We start from the raw sequence: 24,987 nt of genomic DNA on the forward strand, positions 1-24,987 counted from the left end.
TGGCTGGGGGCCTTAGCAAAGAAGCACCAGAGTCCGATCGTTCAGGCCTTCGTAAGACCGATGTCTCTCCCCTGGGTGATAGTGGCAGATCCTCTCGAGAGCCAGGACATCCTTCTACGTCGCACAAAAGAGCTTGACAGAGCAAGGTTTATCATCGAAGTCACCGGCGACCTATTGCCGGACTTTCATGGGGGATTGCCGTCCACAGATCCTCGGTACAAGAGCAACAGGAGCATGATCAACCAGCTGATGGCGCCGACGTTCATAGACCAGATCAGCGGCCCCAACGTCTACAGATCTGTCAGCACACTCATGGAACTATGGCGCATCAAATGCACTCTTGCTGCGGGACACCCTTTTGAAGCGCATCGAGACGTTCGCTACGCCGCGCTGGATGGCATGATAGCCTCGTCAAGCAGTCTCCCAGATGAACAAAGTATCACAACACAGCAACTTGCAGCGATACGCAACTACTCTCCTGACCTACCTCAAGAGACGAATGCGCCGTTAGAGTTCCCGGCTCCGCGTATACCCGAGATCGCACAAGCTCTAATGGTTCTTGCCGATTTTCAGATGTACTCACTGCTCTCCCCAGTCCCACGCTTGACCTCACGCGTCATGCTCAAGTTTCCACATTTCAGAAGAGCAGTGGCAGAGAAGGACAAGTACATCAGGAGCGAGATCGATAAGGCAGTGCGCAAAATCGACGAGGGCGACTGCGAACCCAAGGACGCATTCCATTCGGTCACCTTGCGGGAGCGAGAACTGGCCTCAAAGCAAGGCCGGCCGCCTGCATATCATAAACGCGCCATCTACGACGAGTTCTACGGCTTCATCCAGGCTGGCCACGAGACCTCGGCCACCACGATCAGCTGGGGGCTGAAGCACCTGGCCGACAACCAGGCCGCGCAAGACAGGCTCCGCAGGGACCTGCAGGATGTCATGCCGCAGGCAGTGCGAGAGAAGAGACAGCCTACCTTTGAGGAGATTGCAAACGCCCGTATCCCGTATCTAGACGCAGTCGTGCACGAGGTCCTCCGTTTAGCCCACGTCATCGACTTCCTGATCCGCGAGGCCACGCAGGACACCGTCGTCATGGGCCACCGCATCCCGAAGGGCACAAACATCTTCCTCCTCAGTGGTGGGCCGGGGTTCGTCGAGCCGCGGCTGCCCTTCGTCGACGACGCCGCGCGCAGCCCCGGGGCGCGGCGCGGGAGCGGGAAGCAGCTGGCGGGCGACTGGGACGACGACACCATCCGGCAGTTCCGGCCCGAGCGGTGGATCGCGACCGAACCCGGCGGCGGCACTGGGCAGGAGGAGGAGGAGGAGGTCCACGACCCCACGGCGGGCCCGCTACTGGCGTTCGGCATGGGCCCGCGGGTGTGCTTCGGAAAAAGGCTGGCGCTGGCGACGCTGCGCACGACGTTTGCCCTGGCGGTCTGGAACTTCCGCCTGCTCGAGTGTCCGCCGGAGTTGAGCAGCTACCGGGGCGTGCAGAGGTTTGCGAGGGAGCCTGTGCAGTGTTTCGTCCGGCTGGAGCCCGTGGTGTTCGGCGAGGAATTGTAGGGGGCCGGGACCGGCGTGAACTGCCGGGCGGGGTGGTCAGTCTATGTGCACTGGCGACGCAGCAGCAATAAGTACAAGTATGCGTATCGTATTCCAGCTCAGCTCACACATGCATGTGAAGTCGTCTCCAGCCTCTTGGCCGCAACGTTGACGAATTGCTATACCGAACAGGGGAAGGATCCATGCGCTTCGGCCCCTGGATCCGCCTGTTCCGCATCCATTCGGCTAAGCTAGTTCTGTATCAAAGGAAGGTGCTGAGGCACGGTGGTGTGTGGGGGTTGCAGCATGAACGAGTAGCATTGAAAGGATGAATCACGGACTGTAAAGCCCCCCTCTCACCTGATTCTTCGTCCAAAGTTATTCAGCTCTGCTACTTAAGCATCCCGCGACTTCACAGATCTACACCTCTCTACCGTGCCGGAAGCCAGTATCGATCTTCGAAGAGTAAGGATCGGGTCCACATGTCGTCACCCCAGTCTCCAGAATCAGCAGCGGCGGGAGCATCGGGAGCGTCGGCGGCCGCAGCCCCTGCCCCTGCTTCTGCTCCTGCTGCCCCGCAGGACCATGGTGAGGCAATAGAACCTGCCGCTCCTGGAACCCTCGACGAGGAGGACTTCACGCCATCAGACTTTGATGTCAACTCGGTCACGGACTCGACGTCTGTCACCTCGAGCCTTTACCACTTCGCCTACGAAACCGGACGGAGGTACCATCAGTACAAAGATGCGAGATATCCCATCCCCAATGACGACACGGAGCAGGCGCGGGAGGATATGAAGCATGTGATGATGAAGGAACTGACAAAGTACGAGCCTACTGTTGAGAGGAGCACCCTCGGTAATCGATCCTGGCTGATACCTGACGCAGTGGCAAACTCTACTTTGCTCCCATCGGAAAGACCCCGAAGAAGATCATCGATCTCGGCACTGGAACCGGCATATGGGCTATCGAGAGTGAGTCCTCCCGGTGATTCTCGTCACATCATCCACAGTTCCTCCTGGCAGCAGCCACCTAACTGGCTGTAGTGGCGGACGAATTTCCCGGCGCGGAGGTCGTGGGCATCGACCAGACCCCCATCCAGCCGGACTGGGTGCCCCCGAACCTGCGCTTCCTTGTTGATAACATCGAGGACGAGTGGCTCTGCGGCTCGGACTACGACCTCGTCCATCTCCGGCAGATCTTCCCGGTCCTCAAGAACCCGGACAAGGTCCTGCGGAACGCCTACGAGAACCTCAAGCCCGGCGGCTGGATCGAGATCCAGGAGCTGGGCGGCCACGCCCTCTGCGACGACGGCTCGGCGCCCGAGGACTACCAGGTCGAGAAGTTCATGGACATGTGCACCGAGGCGCTCGCTAAGTTCGGCGCTGACTTCCGCCTCGGCAACAAGCTGCAGGAGCCGCTCGAGCGGGCGGGCTTCACCAACATCACCTGTAGGAAGTTGAAGGTGCCCATCGGACCCTGGGCTAAGGTAAGCACCTTCCTTCTTCATCCCTTTCCGAACACAAAGAGTTGCTGAATGCTAACCTTTTGCGTTGTAGGACAAGCGGCTTCGTCTTATTGGCATGTACTATCGGCTTGTCATGAAGGATTTCTTGGGCGCCATGGCGGCTCGTCCTTTCCAGGCCCTCGGCCTCACTCAAGCCGAGATTGAGGTATTCTTGGTGGGCGTTCGGAAACACCTGAACGACCTCAAATATCATACCTATCTGAACTATGTTTTCTGGACTGCTCAGAAGCCAGGGGCTTGAGCGAACTTGGGCGTCCCGAAACGCGTCTTGGACGGTAGGGTATGGATGAAGTTCATAGGTTTTTCTTGTTACATAGCGACACATCATTCTTATATGTCACGATACGAGATACGTCTCAGAATAAGCGCTTTTTGGTCGAATTGATATCGTTATACAGCCCCTTCCGATTGTGCGCTTCTCATGATCCAACCAGTGATACGATCCCGTGCATCTAGGCTGATACGACGTCGTAGTGGATGGGAAGTGTGGCCTGCAAACGCCACATATTTAACACTTCAGTCCTGCAAACTCCTCAACAAGTCCGAGTTCACTCGACCACCCCCGAGCAACAGCCCGACATCCTGCGCGCCGACGATCCACCGGGCGCCGAACTCGTTGATGACCTGCGCCAGGATGTCCGGGCGGTGGTACAAGCCGGCGATGCCCATCAGCTTCCCGTGCTTCCTGGCCGCGGCGCCGACCTTCGCCAGGGCGCCGATGAACTTGGGGTGGTCCCAGTCCGGCAGCGTGCCGATCTCGCTGGCGAGGTCGTTGGAGCCGACGAGCAGCACGTCGCAGCCCGGCAGCGCCGCGATGTCGTCGACGGCGGCGAGCGCGTCGGCCGTCTCGATCATGATGAAGACGGTCGAGCCGGCGGCGTTCATCTCGGCCTGGACCACCGAGGTCGGGAGCGGCGCGAACTCAAAGTGCGGGAAGCCGGCGCTGATGGAGCGGTGGCCGAGGGGTGGGTACTTGGAGACGTTGATGGCTCGGCGGGCGTCATCTGTCATGAGAGAAAAGGCGAGAAGGCGAGGTTAGCCGTCTGTGTTGAGAGCGGCTTATCACAGCCAGGAGGATATCGCTGTATTGTGTGCAAAACACCTACCGACACCGTGGATGTGGGGAATGATGATGCCCATGGCCCCGGCATCGAGCACCCTCTGCATGAAGCCGAGGCCGCACTCGTGCGGGACCCGGACGAAGGGGGTGATGCCGGCCGAGTTGGCGGCGATGCACAGCTGCCCGGCGTCTCGTATCGTCAGCGTGGTGTGCTCGAGGTCGATGAAGAGCGAGTCGTAGCCGGAGGCCTTTGCGATGTGGACAATCTCGCCGCCGGGGACGATCTTGATGCCGAACGCAGTACAGATCTTGCCCTGGGCGGACAGGGCGATGAGGTTGTTCTTGGCGATGTGGCTTGTAGACGGAACGACGCCGTTGGCGGTTCCGTTTTGCTGGGACACGGTCATTGTGCTGTTTAGGAGTATCTAGTCAAGATTGCTTTCACAAAGCAGAACTCTTGCCATTCTTGCATCGGTAAGGTTATATGTAGATTGCTATCTATATGGTTTCTATGGGTTATCCCCGTGTTATGTGTTATGGGATATGATAGGGGTCCATGTGTTTGCCCACATGCTCTGGCATGGTGTAGAGTGAGCCACGGAAGTTGAAGCCGTATCTGGGTTCCCCACACTGGAGGCACACGGAGGTGGCAGCCGATCTTTGAGAGACTACACGGACAACCAATGCGGGGGGCAGCCACCAATATCTCGGCATTGGTTCAGACTCTCGCGTGACCGAGGTGACCGGGGCAGTCAACACTCGGGAGAACGGGCGAGGGTCAAACATTTCATGATCACGGTCCGATAACTTCATGGTATTAGTGGCCAGGTCGTTTCCTTCCACCTGCAAACCGTTCGGTACACAAAGATGCTAGCTTTGCTATGCTCGTTGACAGACTATGTATCACAGCATGGGAGTCACATTTGAGATTATTCATTGCTGAACCAGAGAGCCTGTTACTAGAGAGGTTGTTGCTGTTCTGCAGGGTGCCTATTTACACTTGTCTATTTTCGGTGCCTCCCTGGCGCCTAATCCCATCTTAATGACTCCCGTCTTAACGTGTATACCTGAAGCCCGCGTCCTGCCGCTCCGTGAGATCCGAGTCGACAGACATGCCGGCCAGCTCGTCGCCAGACATCTGCGCCGCCGCCCTGTCGCGCTTCCGGTTGGACACCCTGGCCGTGAAGAAGTGCACGAGGAAGGCGGCGATGAGGCAGACGAAGCTGGCGACGCTGGCGATGCACCCCTTGGCGTAGCGGGGCGCGTCCTGCTTCTGCCACAGCTGCGGGCCGACGATGCAGCCCACGCAGTAGAAGACGAAGAAGACGGCGCTGACGACCGACTTCTTGGTGTTGCCCTTGACGTTGGAGGCCATGAGGCCGACGGCCTGGCCCAGGGGCGGCGCCGTGCAGCCGGCGAACCAGGTGCTCACGACGATGCCCCACGAGGCGCTCGCTGGGAGCAGCAGCAGCAGCAGGCTGCCGAGCATGGGCATGGAGGCCAGGAAGATGCCGAACATGCACCGCGCGTCCTTGAAGAAGCGCGAGCCCAGGGCGCCGATCCAGACCAGCGCGAAGGCGACGGCGCCGCTGGGGAGGCCGACCAGCATGGTCTGGAACTTGTCGTAGCCGAATCCGTTGATGACGAGGGACGAGAACTGTCCTTGGTGTCAGTAGGCAGTCTTTGGACAAATAGGTGAATGGGAGATGCATGCCTTCACAATTGGGGTAGGGATCGTGATGAACAGTGCCATGAGAGCATAGAGACCGGTACGGGGGTCGGTAAAGGCTTCCTTAACTTGGGCCCAGTCAAAATGGGCACGGTCACGGGTGGCACGGTCCAGAGCGAGACGGCGAGTGGCAATCTCTCGCTCGTGCTCATTGAGAAACCAAGCCGTGGTAGTGTTCCGAGGCATCAAGACGATGAAAGCGATGCCCGCAGCTACAGTCAGACCACCGCACGTCATGAACATGACCCGCCATGTCGCAATAGCGTGGACACCTGAGCCAATGCCGTACATCATGAGGGCACCGACGATCTGGGAGACCCCAAACATGGACACCCAGGTACTGTACCCATGGTCAGTGACGGGGAAACACGGTGTTGTGTGATATAAGGGGTATACACATACGCAATCCTCATCTGGTGCTCGCTCTTCTTGTACCAGTTGCTCGTGATTATCATAAATGACGGAGAAACGGCTCCTTCGGTGAAGCCCAGGAGGAAACGAGTGGCGCCCAGGCTGGCAAAGTCCTTGGAAGCGGCCAGACACATCTCGACACCGCCCCAGAGCAGACTGTTTCGGGACTTTTGTCAGCCATATGTCAATGTCTCCGTGTCATAGAGCAGATTCATCATGACTTGCATTGTAACACCGACGAAGACCGTGATGGGCAGCCTGCTCATCAGGTACGCGGCAGGGTACTCCGAGCATAATTGGCCGAAGTAGAAGAGAGAGATGGCCCAGGAAAACTCGGAGCCCGTCAATTTGAGATCTTCGGAGAGGCCAAAGACGGCGGCATAATTGATGCTCTGTTTGTCGAGATCTGCAACATTTGAACAAGTCAGCAAAGGGTTGACGCTGTGAGTCAAAGGGTTTTCAGGGGTTCTACATTGAAAGAAGTACACAAAGGCCATGATTGGCATGATATACCGATCCAGCTTTTTGACCAGTGCTCTTTCTTCAGCTGGATCTACTTGCAGCTCGGCCGGAAAGCCAAGTTGGGGCTTGGTGTCTGCAAGTTCGGCACACTCTGCCGCTCCATCAGGATTCATCTTGTTGACTCTGTCCATTGGTGAGATTGGGATAGTAAGAGTGATGAGCAAGAATATGGCAGAAAGTCCAAAAGTCCGACGGGCCATGGAGTTGAAGAGTCATAAAGTGGCTTCCCTGTGTGATGCGAACCTGGGCCGATTGGGTGTTTATATGGCTTCGACTTGCAAGTATGCCCAAGGGTCTGGATGGACCAGTTGACCTTGATGCGCTCTGGGCTGCACCCCATCAATTCCCCGCTTGTAACCCCGTGGTGGAAGAACCTGGAGAAACGGAAGTAGATGCATCCAGACACAAGAGACTGGAGACCCTCGCTTTTCCCCAAGTGGGGATGGCATTGAACAACCCACGGATGTTGAAGCCGCGCTCGAGCTAATTCACTAGACCGTCAAAATATAGCCACTCTTGGCCCAAATAGCGGCATAGACTGCCCCGACTCCCCGACTTTTGAGTTTACGCGATATTCTTTGACCTCCTTTGGCGGATGCAGATGCCGCTGTTGCTTGACTGAAGCAAGGGGTGACAAGGCGGATCGGAAGTGAAGGCCGGAGCTGTGCCTTGCCCTTAACCTTGAACTGAGTACCGATCTGTTTGAGAGTCGCTGTCTTCTTGAGCAGACTAACTATTCAGCATAAGATACATTCCTTCCCTTGCGCCATTGCGCGGGTCGTTATGCCGAGAGACGACCCAAAAACAGGTTGCTGTCCTATCAACAACATACTACCACACACAGAGCCTCTCCAAATCAATTCAACTGGGGCAGCCAGCACGCCCATCATGGCGCCATCTCGGACTGGCTCAGCCCAAGACACCGGTCAAGCCCCGAGGCCCAACATCTACCTTCTCGAAGTCTTCCCAGAAGCCGCAGTCAAGTACTGTCAGACCCTCTTTGACACCGTTCTCAACACCGACCCAGAGGTTGAGAATTGGCGCGACAATGCAGACGCAATCCTCGTCCGCGAGAAGATCATCACAGCCCAGGACATAGCCTCGGCCCGGAGGCTCCGCGCAATCGGGAAGCAAGGGACGGGCATCGACATCATCGACAAGGAGGCATGCGACGCGCGAGGCATCGCCATATGCAACACGCCCGGCGTGAACGCGCAGTCCGTGGCGGAGCTGGTCCTGGCCCTGACCATGGCCGCGGCCCGCCAGATCCGCACCGTCTCGGTGAAGCAGCTCGACGGGGCCGAGGTCAGGAAGGAGCACTGCATGGGCGTCATGCTGACGGACAAGCCCATCGGCATACTGGGCATGGGGGCTATCGGCACGGCGGTGGCGCGCATGTTCCGGGGCGCTTTCGGCTCGACGGTCTGGGCCTACGACCCCTTCGCGCCGGCGGATGCGTGGAGTGACATCCCGCACACGAGGGTCGACAACTTTGAGGATATGCTGCCCCACGTGGACATGCTGACCCTGCACGTCCCGTTGACGCCCGAGACCAGGGGGCTGATTGGGTTGAAGCATCTGCGTGCTATGAAGCCGACTGCTATACTGATCAACGTGGCCCGAGGCGGGATCGTCGACGAGGCCGCTCTCTTGCGGGTGCTGGAGGAGGGCCATCTCTTTGGCGTGGGGCTCGACTGCCATGACGAAGAGCCGCCGACCTTGCAACGTTACAAGTCATTATGGGAAACCGGGAGGGTCATTAGTACACCACACATTGGTGCAGCAACTCGCGAGACGGTGGTGCGAACTGCCACGGCGGCCATGGACAATGTATTTAGATATTTGAAGATGAATACATAGTGGCCTCCAAGAATGTATCAGGGAAAACACAAAGATCAACAACTGTGGAGTCACTACCTTGTCTGGGGAGAAGTGCGCCAGTTCCAATATCTGAAGACCAGCGACGAGTCTTTCAACTCTCGCTTTGGCCCTACCAGTTACGTGTGGGTGCAAATAAGACATGAAAATGGAGTCGTCGCGCGCTAGAGGGTGCGGAGAATATTGAATGAAAGCCATGTGGGGTGTCTTGGCTAATACAATTGATCCATCCATGCCCAGTATCCTGGCTTTCGCACGACTCTCCCTCCTCTCCTCTTCCCAATCCCCTACCCTCCTCGGCCTGGCCTGGGTCAAACGATGCCAGAGATAATCCACAGCAATATCATCTCGATGACAGAAGCGGTTTCCACAGCAGACGGCCGGCCTCCCAAAAGGGTTCGATCAACGACTCACCCTGTGGAGGCAGCTAGAACCACAAGAGCGTATGAACACAGGACCAAGTCCTCTCTCTTCTTATCGCCTTTCTTTGATCTGCCTTTAAGCTGATCTTTATTCCTCCTAGATGCAAGTTGTGTCGCGAAAGGAAGATCAAGTGCTCAGGTGTACAGCCTTGCAAATACTGCACAAAGAGGAATCTGACCTGCGTCTACCCCGATAATGCTAAGCGGAAGATGTACTCTGTCGAGTACGTGCAGAAGCTCGAGCATGAAGCAGCGAATCACCAGCGAATCAGATCTCTTTCCCAAGCAGATGGTTCGCCATGTCACAGCGATCTGGAATCAGAAGTGTTCCCCCATGCCAAGGCATCTACCTTGGGCGTCCGACACTGGGCCTCCGGCATGGGCACTCTGACTGGACTGCAAGACATGGCTGAGCCTACGGGAATGTTCGAAGTAAAGTCGACAGAACTGCCGTCAAGGGATGCGGCTGGAGAGAACGATGAGGAAGACTCGAGTTCGTCGCGCCCTATCAAGCAGTGAGGCAATCGTCCTTGAACGCTGACCAAGGTCTTTCTTCCTCCTAGCTATTGTCCCAGACTCAGTGACTACTTCGAGCCTCCACTTCAGCCATCAGGTCCAGTCGCTTCACAAACAATCTCCCGCTGGTACTCTCATATCCTCCCCTACATACACGGACAATGCGATGGCGCCCGACGACGTGTACGGTATGAGGAGCTTGAATGCAAGCTCGAGACGTAATATAGTGTGGCCATCCATCGATGAAGCACACCGGCTTCTAGACACGGTATTGGCCTCGATCGGCCGGTTGCAACATTTATTCGAGCCCAGGACCTTCTCAGATCAACTTTCTCTCAGATATCAAGGCCCTCCGGTCGATTTCGATGCGGGCGACCTCTGGCATCTCGAATTGGCGCTGGTGTTTGCTCTTGGATACCTGCTGCAAGGAGAATCAAAGGACCACACTAGCATCCCTGGAGCGCAGCTCTACGTCGAGGTAGAGAACCGTCTGCCTGGGGCAGCGGCTCTTCGGAGGCAGGGGATGGTCGCTATTGAGATTCTCGGTCTCATGGCGTTTTATCTCCAATGCGCAGATCGCAGGGACGATGCTTACATTTACGTACGTTGACGTTACCCCGTGCCAGGTGTAGTCCATCGGTTCTTTTCTTGTCTGACGATTCGTCTCTCCCCGTCCAGGCTGGGATGGCTCTGCGTCTGGCTGTCTCGCACGGCCTGTCTCGCGGGGGAGATATGCCTTCCATGACTAGGTCAGAACGTACGCATCGAGATCGTTTGTGGTGGACGATATACATGCAGGAAAGGCAGGTCCCTCTCCTCCGCAGGAACCCCGAGCTAGCTCTGACAGAGACAAAAGGAGACTTGCAGCCGCCACCGGCAACCCTCTCTCTTTCCACGACGATACCATCTCGACAGACCTTCCGCAAGAGTCCCCTGGGTTCACATCGGTCGGTGCTCTCATCGTGAACATACGGCTAGCACGGACAACAGGGGAGATCACGAATGGTACGCCTCTCCAGAAAATGCAGATCTGCCTTGACATGCAACTCATCTCCAGGCTAGCGATCTACAGCCAGCGGGATAGATCCCTTAGGTGCTACGTCTCTGCGGTGCAGCGTCTTCTCAAGGACCTGCTCGGCGTGGCCAACTCGATACCTCCGGAATACATGGTCGATTTCTCCAGGCCACTCATTCTTTCCAGGACGGCGGCGACGCTTTACCTTATGCTCTATCAGGTATTTCCTTTCACGGGTCCCCCGCTGAGAACCAACGTACTGAATTGACCACAGTGCATTATTCTCCTGACAAGGCCAACATTACTTCACCTCGCAAAACCAAAACCCAGCAATCAGACAATCGGCAGTCAAGAAACTAGATCGGTCCTCGAGAAGTTCTCTGACACCTGCATCGAAGCCGCCAGTCGGAGCCTCGAGGTCCTGGAGGCCATGGTTACACAAAAGCTCATAAGTATGATGGAACGCCCCAAATCCGTTTTTTATTTTAAAAAAAATGAAAGCTTTTCCTAACCAGAGAGAATAACATACAGGTGCCTTTGGCTTCTTCGACCTCGACGCCGTCTTCTCCACAGCCTTTGTGTTCGCCCTCGCAGAGAAGGTGTATCCCGGCAAAGACAAGTCCGGGAGCGCCGCCGGGTGGCGGATGGCCGGCGCGTGCCGGATCCTGCGGCACCTGATCGCCTGCGGGAACCGGGCGGCGGCGAAGCGGTACCTGGACCTGAAGCAGATGTGCGAGACCCTGGGGACCTCGTTCGACGACGGGAACGAACCGCCGCGCTGGCCGGCCACAGCAGCAGCAGCAGGAGCGGCCACCGAAGGGGTGGTTCCGCTCAGAGATTCAGAGCCGGGTCCTGGAGAGTGTGTCCCAGGTGCTGATGCGGGCCATGGCGGAGTTGGCAGCGGCCGGGGAGAACAGCAGTACTCTTCTGCTACTGCTGCCGATGCTGCAGCAGAGCCCGGCCTGCCGCGGTTCGACTGGGGCCAGGCTGCGAGTGTGTTCTTCGGGCACGAGCCGCCCGGGCTGCCGGACCGCGCGGAGGACGCGCCGTACGCCTTTGGGTTTGGCGGGGAGGAGTGCGGCGACACCATCGGCTTCGGGGACGACGACTTTGCGCTCACCGGAGTCATCGAGACGGACTGGGAGGAACTCAGCAGGCAGATTGCTATCTCGATGCCCCCTTCTCCCCGCTAGTTGTCGCCCCGCGTCGATAGCGAAAATCTAGGGGGAAAGAGAGAGAGAGGGATGGAGAGCAGAGTGGTCCAAGGGGGGGGTGTTGTTTTCACTCGGTTGTGGGAACTTCGCGGATCAAAAGAATCTTGCTTGGACTGCGCAACAACGGCCGGAGCCGGTTTCCTATCCGCTCTGGAAAGCCACGCAACCCTGCTGCTCATCAAGGGAGCTGCCGAGACCAGTGCGAGGTCAGCGCTGCCCTTCTTGGCGACCACCCAGCTGACATGCAGACTGCGGTGCCCATTGAGCAGTGAGGATGTAAGAAGGATGGCGGTGTAGTTGTTGCCGTGCTGGCATATTTATATACGAGGAAATGATGCTGGTACTTGCGCTATGCGGCCCGGAGGACAATCTCGAATGTCTCTATCCGATCAATTCATTGCAGCCCACAGCAGCGTACTCGGAGCGTATAAAGCGCTTCCCGAATAGAAAGATGGTCGAGCATGATGATGCGATGGCGGCGACCCGTCTTGGTCAAGGAGACCAGTGTCCGAACGTCAACTTGTCTCTTGATCGCCAAAATCATGCCAGTGTCCGTGTAGTCCTGCAACCTAGTAAGAGCCGACATTTCCATGCACGACGGGCTAGTCCCAGCCCATTTTTCGACGGCCAACCGATGCGTAACGCATGGGGAACCCTCGTTCCTTACCCTCACTCTTACCAGGAGGGGGAGGGAGTAAGGGGACGACGGGCCGAGAACAAGAATCATACAAGTGAGGCCTGGACTCGTCTCTAGAATAGATCGCAGCCATCTTCTTCTGCTTGTAAGACAAGTAGATCGAAATCGCGTGTCATGACGATGCTGGACGTAGTAACAACTCAACCGGATGGGTGCTTCGATAAACCTGGGATTACAGCTCTCTACCTAGGTAGTTCGCAGACATTCAGATCGGGGCACATCTCGATGATCACAGGTATTTTCTTTTTTTTTTTTTCACGTGTGTGGGATGGTAGAAGAAGTTCCGAGAGGAGACCATCTGGTTTCTTTTTTATTATTTTCTGTTACGCTCAATTCCCTAGGCACTGCGTATGGCAGGCCTTCTCATCAAAGCTCCAAAATTGGTTGTCGTGGCGGCAGCAATCACGCCTCCAGTCGGGGCGAACCGACCTAATGATGCGACAGAAATGTCAGCCATGCGGAGCTCGCAAGCAGGAAGGTGAATTCGGAATGGTAGGGCTCGAGGCGGGAAATCATACCTTGGCAGAGTTGCTTTGCGCCCAGACACGCATCCCCAAGACTTAGAAAAGTCGGGAGACAACCATGCCGAAGCGGGCAATCGGGCCGAAGCAGGCACCTACGAGAGCGCAGATGATGGCGGTACGAGTGACAGCCTTGACAGCCTCGATCGTCTGGCTCTTTAGGCCCTTGCCCGATACCATCTCCAAGACGGCGGTGTAGGCCTCCGTGTCAACCTCGCCGGAGCGGCCGACGTGGGCGCTCACACCAAATCTACCAGCAGGGTTGAAGCCGACGACAAGTTGGCCCGGCTGTGGAGAGTTGGGCGGGCCGTTCTACGGCTGACCCGGAACCTCCTTCGGGGCGGTGGTCGCGGTGGTCGCGTTGCCGCCGGCATTGCCATCCTCGTTGGGCTGGCCGTTGTCGTTGCCGTGGTTGGTACCTGTCGCGACGCGCAGATAGCAAAGGTCAGCATGAGAAAGATGAGAAGATAATGTGAAGTCTAGATGGTGAGGTGAGATAGGCAAATGGAAAGATTCATAACATACGCATATTGCGGACGAAGCGTAAAACGACGCGGAAGAAGGCCTCGAGACCCTCCTCCCAGATGACTTCCATGACGCCGTTGCGGTCCCTCAGTACGTTGCCTTGGGGGATGACCTCCTCTAGATTTGCGATCTCCGTGATGGCAAAGATGGTCTCGTTTCGGTTGGGTGCGTGGATGATGACAAGGACCTCGTCAGGGACTTCGGAGCCAACAAGAGAGGTAGCCATGGTGGAGGGGCAGGTTGAGGGTCCTTTTATATTTGCTTGAGTGAGAAAAGCGGGTCTCCAGAACAGAGCGGGTGATTAACCTCTGCGATATTTAACGCTGCGGCGTGCGTTCAGTTGGAGGTGTGATGGAGGAGAACGACCACCGTTTGGAAGTGTGCGGGAATAGATAGAGATAGAGGAGAGGACCGATGTGCGTTGCTCATATAGCAAGACCAGAGGGTCCGAGCGCTTCTTCAGGTTCTCAGTCGGCTCAACTTCGCAATTTCACTCGGCTGAACTTCGCTACTGATTCACCTTGAACATTAACTCAACTTGGCTCTTAATCATCGCACTTTGAACATGGCTCACTTTGAGCAAATCTCACTTTGAGTACATATCCCTTGCAGCAAGTTTCACCTTTAGCACAGCTCGCTTTTGGTTCAACCTCGACTTTACTTGTGCACTTGTGCTGTGGCCCCGATGCTCATCAAAATGGGGAAGACTCGAGCAAGGAGGGCAGACGAGGCAACAAAGGTGCCTTCTTTTGCAATTCCTCCAAACTAGAAAGACAAAAACAAGTCCACGTACCAGTCGATGCCTGTTGCCATCGCTAGGAGCCTGGAGAAGAGGAAGGAAACTCTGGTTCCGGCAGCGCTGTGTAGCGGATCTTGGCCTTGGATGTACACAGCTACGTAGTTGTAGACCACTCAAGCTTCTTCATGTCAACACAACTGAAATACCTTGTCATTGAACTCGCTACCTTTCCTGCTTCATAAGACACATTTCATGAGATTGAGGAGATCGATCGAGCTCGCACTCGAGGGGCAAAGAACTGTGTTGAAGGGCTGCCCAGAAGATGCTCCAGGTTTAATTCCTCGAACCGTAACCAGGGCCTGGAAAAGTATTTGAACCCAGTACAAGGCATCTCCTTTGCCCTCGAAGCAAACCGTCTTGTACAAAAGCAATGTTCTGCAGTGTTCTGCAGTGTCTAATTGAATGTTGCAGCCGGTTGGTTTCTTGGAGTTGGTTTCTTGGGAACTTGTAGTTGTGTTGATCAAATGTGCTTTGTCAGCGGAGCCTCGGCAGCCGAGTTGGAGGTGATGGGTCCGGGTCAAGTACAAGTACAGGGCTGGTGCTGGTGGTGGAGTCGATCAGCGCGTGCTGGAGCTGGAGCTGGAGCTAGGAGTTTGTGCATAGTTACTCTCCGCACCGAGTCTGACCCCGAAATCGCATCGAGGTGAAGTAACTACCATGTTTGCATATGTGTTTGTGTTTGACAATCAAGACTGACTTGAAATGAACCCTCGGCCGGGGTTTAACGCAGCGAGGAGCCTCTTAGTGATGCACACGCAATCTGCACTCCCTTCTAATTGAATGGGCTGGATCGAATGGGCCACCACCTTTGGAGCACCTGGCGATTGTAGGGTTCGGAATTGCCTAGCTAACTTCTGACGGACAATGTGGTCGGCGTCGTGGTTAGGCCGACGCACGACGAGCCGCCTAGAGAGGACGAGAGAAAAGTGGCCGACTCGCGCGCGCGGGTCTGCCGCTCGGTGGTGCTTAGAAACTCCAGTGGAGTCCTGCCGACGGGGGAGCGATGATGTAGCCGGCATCCTCTGACAAATCCACACACACTCTCTCTGTACTTGTACCAAGCCTTGAGCTTACGGGCGGCCCATCGGGTTTGGCCTCGTCATACCTCCGGTCGCCTCGATATCCTTTTGTCTGGCTGGCTGCGATAAAGCACCACGAATCCCCAGGCCTTTGGATCTCCATCATCTTCTCAACCTCCTCTGCAGTTCTCCCCCCTCCAAGACAACTGGGCAATCCCACACACATCTTTGACGTCGTCGAAGCTCGGAGAGTTGGTACCTTGGAAGGCGTACCCATTCAATTCGCACCACTCCTCCAGAAAGAAAGAAAGAAAAAAAAATGCGGCCCCGAAGAGACTCGACCGCCGCCATCGCCCGCCGCGTCTGGGACATCGACGTCGCCGGCCCGGCCGTCGAGAAGCAGCGGCCCAAGCGCTACCCGCCCATCTCGTCCATCCCGCGCACCTCGCCCGAGCGCCTCGCGCAGGCCACCACCACCACCACCACCACCACCACCACCCGCGACGATGGCGAGGGCATCGACAAGGAGGAGGAGGAGGAGGAGGGGCCCGTGCCCGTGCCCGCCAGCTCCGACGCCGCCATCAGCGGCAGCGAGGGCGGCACCGTGCTCTACCTCGCCTACGGGTCCAACCTCGCCGCCGAGACCTTCCTCGGCACCCGCAAGATCCGGCCCCTGTCGCAGGTCAACGTCTCGGCGCCCTCGCTGCGCCTGACCTTTGACCTGCCCGGCCTGCCCTACAAGGAGCCCTGCTTCGCCAACACGGCGCCCCGCAGGCTGCCCAAGAAGCCGCCCGTCGACCTCCCCCCTCCGCCTTCGCCTCCTCCGCCGCCCGTGCGGCCGCCGCCCGCGTCGCGGCAAGCAGCTGGACCCTCGGAAATACAAGGAGACGGAGGAGGAGTGGGGGACTGGGACAAGGGCCTCATCGGCGTCGTCTACGAGGTCACGACCTCGGACTACGCGCGCATCGTCGCCACCGAGGGCGGCGGCTCCTCCTACCAGGACATCCTGGTGCCGTGCTTCGTCCTCCCGCCCACCGTCGGCGTCCCGGAGAAGCCCCCGATCCCCGAGCTGCCGCCGCGGCCCTTCCTAGCGCACACGCTCTACGCGCCGCGCCTGCCCGACATCCCGGACCCCGACGCCGCCCCGGACTCGGACTCCAACTCGGACGACGGAGATGACGACACCCCGCCCGGCCGCAACCTCCCCCGCTGGCTCCGCAAGCTGCTCCTCCCCGTCCGCCGCCCGGACCCGTCCTACGCCCAGCCCTCGCCGCGGTACCTCGACCTGCTCCGCACGGGCGCGCGCGAGCACGACCTGCCGCCCGACTACCAGGCCTACCTGGCCTCGCTGCAGGCCTACACGCCGACGAGCCTGCGGCAGCGCCTCGGCGGCCTGCTCTTCGTGCTCGCCTGGCTGCCCCTGTTCGGGGTCGTGTTCGGCCTGTCGCGCTGGCTGGCCGACGACCGCGGGCGCGTGCCGCGCTGGCTCGGCGCGCTGCTGACCCTGTCGTTCAACCTCGGCTGGCTGCTGTACGACGTCCTGTTCAAGCCCGTCTTCGGGGACGGGGAGAGGACGGTCGACGGCGGCGGCGACCGAGACGGAGGGGCCAGGATACGGCTTGGTGATGACGATGATGGTGGGAAGGACGGCGGTGGCGCCGAGGGCAAGAAGAGGTCTCACACGTGGCGGGCGAGGAGGAGCAGGAGGAGGAGCAGCGGAGCTGGCAGCCTCGGGTACAGCGATGAGGCGGTGCTGACGGAGAGTGAGGACGAGAAGTGATAATTTGTGTTGTGCTCTACTGGGGATCCCCAAGAATGGAAAAAAAGGAAGAATCGGATCAAGTTTGCGATATAGGATTATCAGTATGCAATGAATGGATTTGTTATGTACAGGTGGAAAGTTGGCTCGATGGTTACGAATGGGCAAACATGCATGGTAGGCATCTTATAAATCAACAAGCACGTCATCCAGGGTCGCCATGCTGAGATACCACCCAAGTGACAGACACCACTCGCAATCAACTCATGGAACTTCTGTTCTGTCATTTGCCTACAGACATCCATACCCACACTCTCTTTAAGGTAGCTATCCCTAGACCAAATCCATGCTCCTGCCCACCCTCCGAACCAGCCGACCGTTGATGATGTTCTTGCCAGTATGCCGTGATTTGTAAAAGCGTAGAAGAATAAGCAATACATGTCCCGGGCGGAACCATGAGACTAATCCAGAAAAAAAGGGGACCCAATCATTTCTTGAAACCGTGAGCAGACCTAGCGACCAGGCTCGGAATATCATCGACGCCATGCTTGCCCTCGAGGATACCTGTTGATTGATTGATGTTAGCAACTGACTGACTATCAGTCTGGGGGGGACAAGACCAAGAAAGCTCACCAATGACAGCCGTAAACAGCGGGTATTCCTTCTCCAACCCCCTCGCCTTCAAAAAGTTGTTGACCTCCTTGGCCGTCGTTGTGCCCTGCACCTTCTGCCCGTTGAGCTCCGTCCTCTCGACCTCTTCCACGCTGACGCCCCTCTCGATGGACAGCTTCGCGCAGCGGAAGTTTCTGCCGCCCGAGCACGAGGTGATCAGATCGGCCACGCCGGCGCTCTCCTCGGTGAAGGTGGCCGTCTTGACCGTCTCCCCAAAGAACTCCTTGCCGAACTGGACCATCTCCATCAGGCCGACCCGCATGATGGCCGCCTTGGCGTTGTCTCCCCAGCCGCGGCCCTCGACGAAGCCGGCGGCGAGGGCGACAACGTTCTTCAGCGCACCGCTGAGGGACACGCCGGCCACGTCCGAGACCATGCTGACGTGGAAGTAGGGGCGGTGGAAGAGCTTGGCAAAGGTCTCGTGGTCCAGGGGCGGGTAGTCGGAGGGCATGGGGGTCAGCTTCGTCTTGCTCGCCTTGCCCTTGGCATCCTTATGCTGGACGTCGGCCGGGGTGATGGTCAGGTCCGGGGCGCCGCCGTCGCGCACGGGAGAGGTGCTCCTCGGGGAGGCAGCGCGGGAGTGATCCATGGGCGGCGGGTCGTACGCGATTGTCGTCTCGCTCCACTTCTCCTGCGCGATCTCACCAGCCAAGTTGGCGCCGGAGAGCGCACCGCAGTAGATGCCCAGGCCGTCGCCGATCCACTCCGAGAAGAGCGAGATTCCCTCATCTGAGACGTTGACTCCCTTGATGCACGAGATACCACGGGCAAACGGCAAGATGTGACCATTAATCTGCTTGCAGACGTTGCCGATGAACTGGTGCGGCAGGTTGAAAATGAGGATGGAGGCGTCCTTGACAGCGTCCTGGGCTGAGGGGTTCGCCCTGACATTGTCGGGCAGGCGGATGCCGGGCAGATACTTGACGTTTTCGTGGTACTTGTTGATGATCTCGGTGAGCTTCTGGGGCTTGTCGCCCATGGAGGAGTCGTAGTTTGGCGAGTCCTTCGGTATCGTCACCTCCTCCTCGTACACCCACATCTGCACCTCCTGCTCGAACAGGTCCGGGTGCTCCTTGGTGTTCTCGGCGACGATTTTGGCGATGGTGGAACCCCAGTTGCCGGAGCCGACAACGGTCACCTTGTGCTTCTTCTCGTACACCGAGAGGGAGTCTTGGCCCGGCATTGTGCTGTGGTGCGCCCGGCGGCTCGGGATTGTTGAGGGGAGGGAGTGTCGGACAAGGAGGAGGGCGGGCCTGCAAGCGCGGAAGCTTGGGGAGAAGCTTTGTGAGGTTGTGCGGGGTGTAGCTCGGAGTAGTAGCGCAGGAAAAGATCGGATCGCAAAGGACATGTAGGATTGGAGCAAAAGAGGCCCGAGAGCACGAGAGAAAGAGGGAGGAGATGAAAGACTGGGTGTCTTTATCTTTGGGAGGAGGAGAGGGACCTCAGAAGGAGTACCTAGGCAAGGCAAGACCTGTATGTCGACTGTCTCGTGCTCTCTTTCTCGTCGGGCAGGCGGGCAGGCGGGCAGGCGCGGAGGTGGGGTGGGCTCGCAGGTACTTACTTAGGTGGTGAGTGAGCTGCAACCAAGCAAAAAAATAGGTGGGAAAGGGAAGGCCCAGACCAGCCTTGTGACGCAAAGCAGGAGGCAGAATTGTTGACCGCCTGCCCTTTCCTGATGCTTGCCCCAACCATTTTTGCTCTCAGCTTGTGAACTTGGCATAAGACGCCTGTTCTCATTGGACCAGACAATGGGCCAAGGTCACGCCCACAGCCGAGGATGGGTCCCTTTTTTTGCTTCTTCTTTTCTCTCTGCCAATTGCCATTGTTCAACGGTACGAGCGAGGAACGAGGCATCTCGGGCGGCGGGGCGGGCACGGAGAAGGCCGGGGACCCCATTTTCTCCCTCCAGGGGGCCCGTGATTTGCATGTGAGAGCTGCAAATTCCCCCAGAAGCAGGATTGTTTTCAGCAGCTCGTAACGGATGCGCCGAGGAGCAGTCTTTTTATATCTTGGCCGATTTATTGCTCATTGGACTTTTGCCTGAATTCTGCAAGGATCGACGGCTGAGCCGCCATCCTAGACGTACAACGCGACACTAACGGCAGCACCAGATATTTTGTCTCCTGGTCCAGCCGGATGTGCAGTTGAAAACCAGAACAGTCGCCTCCGAAGATATCCGCCGCCCAACGTGCTTAAACCATCCATTCTATTAACTAGCTTTAACGGCATCTAGTTTCGATTGTAAATAATTGGTGAGATACGAAGACCGCAGCTCTGCATTTTTGCGACAAAGAACAGATTGAAACGAAATTTTATACAACAAGTCTTTCCGTCACGCAAAGGCATTGATGGCAATGATATACCTGGTGCTTGGCAGATTTATTTTCTTTACTTGACGCAAACTGCGCGCGCCGTTAGTCTAGTTGCTTCGCAGCCTTCTCATAAATGATGCGGCCATCGGCAGGGTAGAGCAACAACATGCGCGCTTCTGAACCAGTCACCTTAAAGCCATCCCAGTTACATTGGTGAAACCGTTCCCAGCTTCGGCACATTTTCTTCGACGCCCTGCGTGCATGAGCCGAAAGCTCTGTCGAAGAGTCTACACTTGTGGCGTAGGCCACTTCATTTTCACGCCGAAGACGATAGCTCAGGACGATTGCCCATGGCCGATCCAGTCTTGGCCGTGCGAGTCCCGACATGCCAGGACACTGCTATCTAAAGCAGGTCGGTTTCGGCGAGGATTCGTCAACGTGCCGGCGCCATGTTACTGTCAAGGTTGTTCTGTGCGAGCGATTGAGAAGGGGAACTAGGAGTCGCTCAGTCAAAACAGGAAGAGAACCTTGAACCTTGAGGCAAGATGCCGGACCGGAAACACAGAACGCGTCCTGAAGCATAGAGCAAAGAGACAGGGAGGATCCCCGTGCTCCAGGAGAAGTTCACTCTTTGCCCAAGTTGACGAGCTCAAAACTTCTCCTCTCGAGCCTCATGAAGGTTTGGGTGTCGAATGCCCTCTAGGAAGGCTCCAGTCCTGGGTAGGCTCTGTTTCATGGCAGATGCGTTCGGTTTGTTGTTCTCATCGCACTCTATTGCCCTGGTATGTTCCTGGAAGTAGTCTTGTAGAGTCTCCTACTACTCGTAGATAGTATTGGTTTGCGTAAAGGAGTTCTGAAGTTAGCCTCGACAGACGCTCTTTCCTCAGCTTTGCCGGGTAGTGGATAGCGGGATTCGATGTATCGATTCTGCGTGTTGTGGACTCGCAGCCTCTGCAAGCTATCTCTTCTGTCGATCATCGTCCAAGACGCTCTCTTATCTTGTTCCATGAGAGAGGCCGGAAGTTGAGAAAGTCTGGGATGGGACAGAGTTGTGAGCTGATTTGCGGTCTCTGTCTTGTCACTACTTTCCGAACGCGAAATACGAGTGGCTCCTCATTAACTCCGTGGAGATAAAACCTAGCAAACGATGCCACTGCATAGACGCGCCACGCGGTTCGTCGCAGCAATCGTGACCGAGATAATTACAAAACATGCTTCAAAGCCTCGGAAATCGCGCATTCCCTCGTTGAGTGCTCCGCGTGTCAGACTCAGGGTGTTGAATGACTATGAGCTGTGATTCAAATTCCCAAGTCTCCAGGCTGGGATCACATAGCCAAGAGTTCACTCGGTACAGTTCTTACCGGACATCTGTCTAGCTTCAAAAAGGACTGGCCAGGTTCTCGACTCTGGGTCCGCGCGAGGCGCAGTCACAGGCTGCCGAGGTTGATTTTGATACGCATTGTGCTCTGGTTGGTCAGGGGATTCTCTGTTTCTTCTGCTTCAAGTCGCGGTTGAGCATATACAAGCCTGAACGCTGTTGTGATATTGATGTCTTGGTCTGATCTTGAATCGGAAGCACCCTGCGTTTTGCAGGGAGACTCAGAGTGACTTGAGAAAGCCTGAGATGCTTCGAGCATCAGAGTAGAATGTAACCTCGGCCAGGGGTTTAGATTGGTCACTCGCCAAGAGTAGCTAGGAGTAGTTACTTCGAATTGAGAAAGGCCCAATAATCAGGCTTTGTACCTTCTTGAGTTTCAACCCCGCATTCCCCCAGCATCCGAACTGAGAGCGGAATACATTCCATTTCAGCTGCCCCATCTCCCTCGGGGGTTATCTCCACCTCCGCAGCGTTCGATCCGGGGAAAGGGACCAGCAGCTGCCGATGGTCACACTTATACGGCCACCGAAACAGGCAATGTTTACCGCAAATCCCCCCCCTGTCTTGTCCCTTTCGGGTTCACAATCATCGTCGCCACCCACATGGTCATGCTCTTGTGTTCCTTGAATCCGGGGTATCTGCCGCCGAGCGAGGTGCCACAAGGTGCAACTCGCGGCTCGGCAAGTCTTGGGCTTTCCCCTCTCGCCCAATGCCTCCTCGTCAATGTCAGCAAGATGAGCTGTTTTGCTCAATGACACTCTTCGACGAGCATCGTATTTGAGCTGCAGCTCAGCCTTCCCCACTGATATCGATGCATTCAACCCTCTGCCCTTCCAAGCAACCTTCCCCACAGACATAAAAACAAGCACAACCTAGCGACGGCAGTATGACCGAGACCACAACCAACCCGTCGGAGAAGCCTCGAGAGGCTCACCTCGACAATGTCGGCGCCGAGCTCGATGATACCGGTAAAGCCGGTGCGTATGAGAGCTACGGCCTTGTCAAGTCGCGGTACGATGAGTTGTCTATCCCCCGTACACTCTGGGTGTTTAGACGTGCTGTCCTCGTTTCGCTTGCTGTATACACGGGCTACGTCTGTGAGGGGTTCGAGGTGAGTCGGCATCCCACCTCAACTGGGCTGTGCGTCGGCAATTGACACAAGAGTAGCTCGGTGCAGGAGGCAGCATCATCGCAAATGCGGGTTTCATTAAGCAGTTCGGTGAGGGCGGCAAAGGAGTGCAAGCCCTCAACCCTACCTGGGGTAAGTGTGTCTTGCATGTCTTTATAGCCATTTGTCCCCATTCAAACACTAATGAACCATCAGTCTCTTCCTGGAGCGCTCTGCTTGTATGCTTTACCTCAACCATCCTGTTTGTAGGCAACACCGTACTAAATAGCTTAGAATGTCGGTCAAATCGTGACTTTTACTCACATTGCATGGTAAGTGTTGCCTATGTGTTATCAATCTTGATGCAAGGCTCCCATCTTCTAACCAGCTCAGGTTCGCCGACAAATTCGGCCGCAAGACCTCGTTCTACCTCGCATGGATCTGGCTCGTTGTTGTAGGTAAACCCCTCCTGAGAGGATGGCCATGTCGCAACCCCGAGAAAATTGGCTGATCTCTTCGCAAAGGGCTGTGTTTTCCTGAATACGGCCAAGTCTCCTTCTGTTTGGGTAAGTCGATCCTACCATTTGTGCCACCTGTACTGATACCATGAATTAATATGGTGTCTGTACTAACTCCCTTACAGGCTCTAGCGAAACTTTGCAACGGCGCAGGCATCGGCGTTCTCCAGTAAGCTTCATTCGCTACAAGTCATTGTGTTCGATGCTGATTACTTTGCAGAATCACTTGCCAGGTGTACATTATGGAGATTGTCCCAAACAGGATTCGCGGTGGAATGGTCACTTTTCAAGCTGTCTGGTCGGTTAACGTGGCTCTTCTGCAGTCTGATATTGTCTGGTACTAACTACCAGCAAACAGGAGTAACATCGGAGGCATCATCGTCGCCGTAATGATGCAACAGCTGAACCAAAAGCACCCCGACGACTACCTGCTGGCCATGAGGCTGCTCTGGATCCCCGTCGGACTGATGATCATCTTTTGGGTGTTTGTCCCGGAGTCCCCGTGGTTCCACGCTCGCCACGGAAACAAGGAAAAGGCGCTGAAGGCGATGAAGCAACTATATGGTAACGTCGAAGGGTACGATTTTGAGGAAGAGTACGGCATTATTGAGAGGACCATTGAGCACGAAAGAGAGGTACTCCAGGAGGCGCCATCATATGTCCATATCTTCAAGGGCGTCAACCTGGTGAGTACCATACGATTATCGGAAGAGATGCAGCGGACTAACCACTCACTAGAAACGTACTCTCACCGTGATGATCCTCGCAATCTCTCAGCAAATCGCTGGTCTGGCCATCATTAGCACCTATTCCACCTGTGAGTCGCCGCCTAGTGAGCTCGCTTCGTTGAATTTGAACAAGTCGCTCATGATTCAGATTTCTTCTCGCTTGCCGGTCTCAAGGATCCATTCCTGTGCACAGTCATCCTCTCGTAAGTCAACTGCATGTGTCTACCCAGCCTCTACTACGAATAAGTCACTAAACCTCACCTCAAAAGGTGCTGCAATCTTCTCGCCGTCTTGCTCTGGTCTCTCTCTACCGACAAGCTTGGTCGCCGGACCATCATCAACTCGTGCGAGACCTTTGTCTGCATGGTCCTCTTTACCGTCGGTGGGCTGTACTGGACCGGCGCCACCAAGGGAAATGAAGCGGGCGGCACTGCGCTTCTCGTCATCTGCTGCTTGTGGACGTTCTCGTTCCAGATCGTTGGCATGTCCTATTACCTCTTCTCGGCTGAGCTTCCCTCTGCCCTTCTCCGAAGTAAGTCCACGTGATACAGCATCCTCACACGTCAATCTCGGAAACATGCATCCTCTTGATGAGCCTTGCGAACAATGCTGACACCCAACAGTCAAAACCGGCCCATTTACTTTCCTTTCCAACTCCATTATGGGCATTGCTACCTGGTAAGCCATCACCAATAGAAGAAGGACATGCCTTCTTGACTTGACCAGGCTATTGGCTAACTTCCCTAGTTACGCCACTCCCCCTATGCTTCTAGCGCTGAGCGTCAAAGCCGCTTTCGTGTACGGTGCCTTTTCCGTGCCCGTCTGCGTCGTCATGTGGCTCTACATTCCAGAGACCAAAGGGTGAGTCTTCATCTCGATGGAACAGGAAAAGTTGAGGAGCTAGAAGGGGGCTGACTATTGTAAATAGACGTTCCGCCGCCGAGATTGACGAACTGTACGAGCGCAAGATCCCGGCCTGGAGGTGGAAGGACACCGTCACGAATGCCGAGGAGCAGATGCACGCTGTCGTACAGGTCAAGGGCCAGGTCAAGGAGCAAGTTCACGCTTGAGCCTTTGGCTGCTTATCTTCACAGGCTGCATGCGGTGTTTC

General features: G+C 56.4%; 7 protein-coding genes across 7 annotated transcripts; 4 read left to right on the forward strand and 3 right to left on the reverse strand.

Annotated features, from left to right (window-relative positions):
- Window positions 1-60: 60 nt before the first annotated feature.
- Window positions 61-4,552, forward strand: E0L32_004168 (uncharacterized protein; the record flags this gene model as incomplete). The annotated part of the gene is made up of 6 exons (XM_031138549.1): window positions 61-1,499; window positions 1,964-2,371; window positions 2,434-2,519; window positions 2,592-3,034; window positions 3,105-3,227; window positions 3,548-4,552. 6 exons carry the CDS (start codon window positions 61-63, stop codon window positions 4,550-4,552), a joined length of 3,504 nt encoding a protein of 1,167 aa, XP_030997884.1.
- Window positions 4,553-5,187: 635 nt separating this feature from the next.
- Window positions 5,188-6,926, reverse strand: E0L32_004169 (uncharacterized protein; the record flags this gene model as incomplete). Its single annotated transcript, XM_031138550.1, has 5 exons — window positions 5,188-5,790; window positions 5,854-6,202; window positions 6,265-6,440; window positions 6,495-6,714; window positions 6,787-6,926. The coding sequence occupies 5 exons, from the start codon at window positions 6,924-6,926 to the stop codon at window positions 5,188-5,190; spliced, it is 1,488 nt and encodes a 495-aa protein (XP_030997885.1).
- A 757-nt stretch (window positions 6,927-7,683) lies between these two features.
- E0L32_004170 (uncharacterized protein) lies at window positions 7,684-11,819 on the forward strand (the record flags this gene model as incomplete). Its single annotated transcript, XM_031138551.1, has 8 exons — window positions 7,684-8,625; window positions 8,677-8,798; window positions 9,197-9,610; window positions 9,671-9,799; window positions 9,951-10,212; window positions 10,415-10,846; window positions 10,901-11,078; window positions 11,158-11,819. The coding sequence occupies 8 exons, from the start codon at window positions 7,684-7,686 to the stop codon at window positions 11,817-11,819; spliced, it is 3,141 nt and encodes a 1,046-aa protein (XP_030997886.1).
- A 1,278-nt stretch (window positions 11,820-13,097) lies between these two features.
- E0L32_004171 (uncharacterized protein) lies at window positions 13,098-13,809 on the reverse strand (the record flags this gene model as incomplete). Its single annotated transcript, XM_031138552.1, has 3 exons — window positions 13,098-13,346; window positions 13,389-13,537; window positions 13,584-13,809. 3 exons carry the CDS (start codon window positions 13,807-13,809, stop codon window positions 13,098-13,100), a joined length of 624 nt encoding a protein of 207 aa, XP_030997887.1.
- Window positions 13,810-15,720: 1,911 nt separating this feature from the next.
- E0L32_004172 (uncharacterized protein) lies at window positions 15,721-17,181 on the forward strand (the record flags this gene model as incomplete). The annotated part of the gene is made up of 1 exon (XM_031138553.1): window positions 15,721-17,181. One exon carries the CDS (start codon window positions 15,721-15,723, stop codon window positions 17,179-17,181), a length of 1,461 nt encoding a protein of 486 aa, XP_030997888.1.
- Window positions 17,182-17,647: 466 nt separating this feature from the next.
- Window positions 17,648-19,015, reverse strand: E0L32_004173 (uncharacterized protein; the record flags this gene model as incomplete). Its single annotated transcript, XM_031138554.1, has 1 exon — window positions 17,648-19,015. The coding sequence occupies one exon, from the start codon at window positions 19,013-19,015 to the stop codon at window positions 17,648-17,650; it is 1,368 nt and encodes a 455-aa protein (XP_030997889.1).
- A 3,393-nt stretch (window positions 19,016-22,408) lies between these two features.
- Window positions 22,409-24,946, forward strand: E0L32_004174 (uncharacterized protein; the record flags this gene model as incomplete). The annotated part of the gene is made up of 15 exons (XM_031138555.1): window positions 22,409-22,633; window positions 22,690-22,783; window positions 22,847-22,869; window positions 22,925-22,962; window positions 23,024-23,084; window positions 23,155-23,196; window positions 23,274-23,317; window positions 23,369-23,446; window positions 23,507-23,834; window positions 23,887-23,965; window positions 24,025-24,079; window positions 24,146-24,408; window positions 24,500-24,554; window positions 24,624-24,737; window positions 24,805-24,946. 15 exons carry the CDS (start codon window positions 22,409-22,411, stop codon window positions 24,944-24,946), a joined length of 1,641 nt encoding a protein of 546 aa, XP_030997890.1.
- Window positions 24,947-24,987: the final 41 nt, after the last annotated feature.

Source organism: Thyridium curvatum (assembly GCF_004353045.1).
Source record: "Thyridium curvatum strain D216 chromosome Unknown NODE_19_length_512963_cov_79.951035, whole genome shotgun sequence".
Taxonomy (NCBI): domain Eukaryota; kingdom Fungi; phylum Ascomycota; class Sordariomycetes; order Thyridiales; family Thyridiaceae; genus Thyridium; species Thyridium curvatum.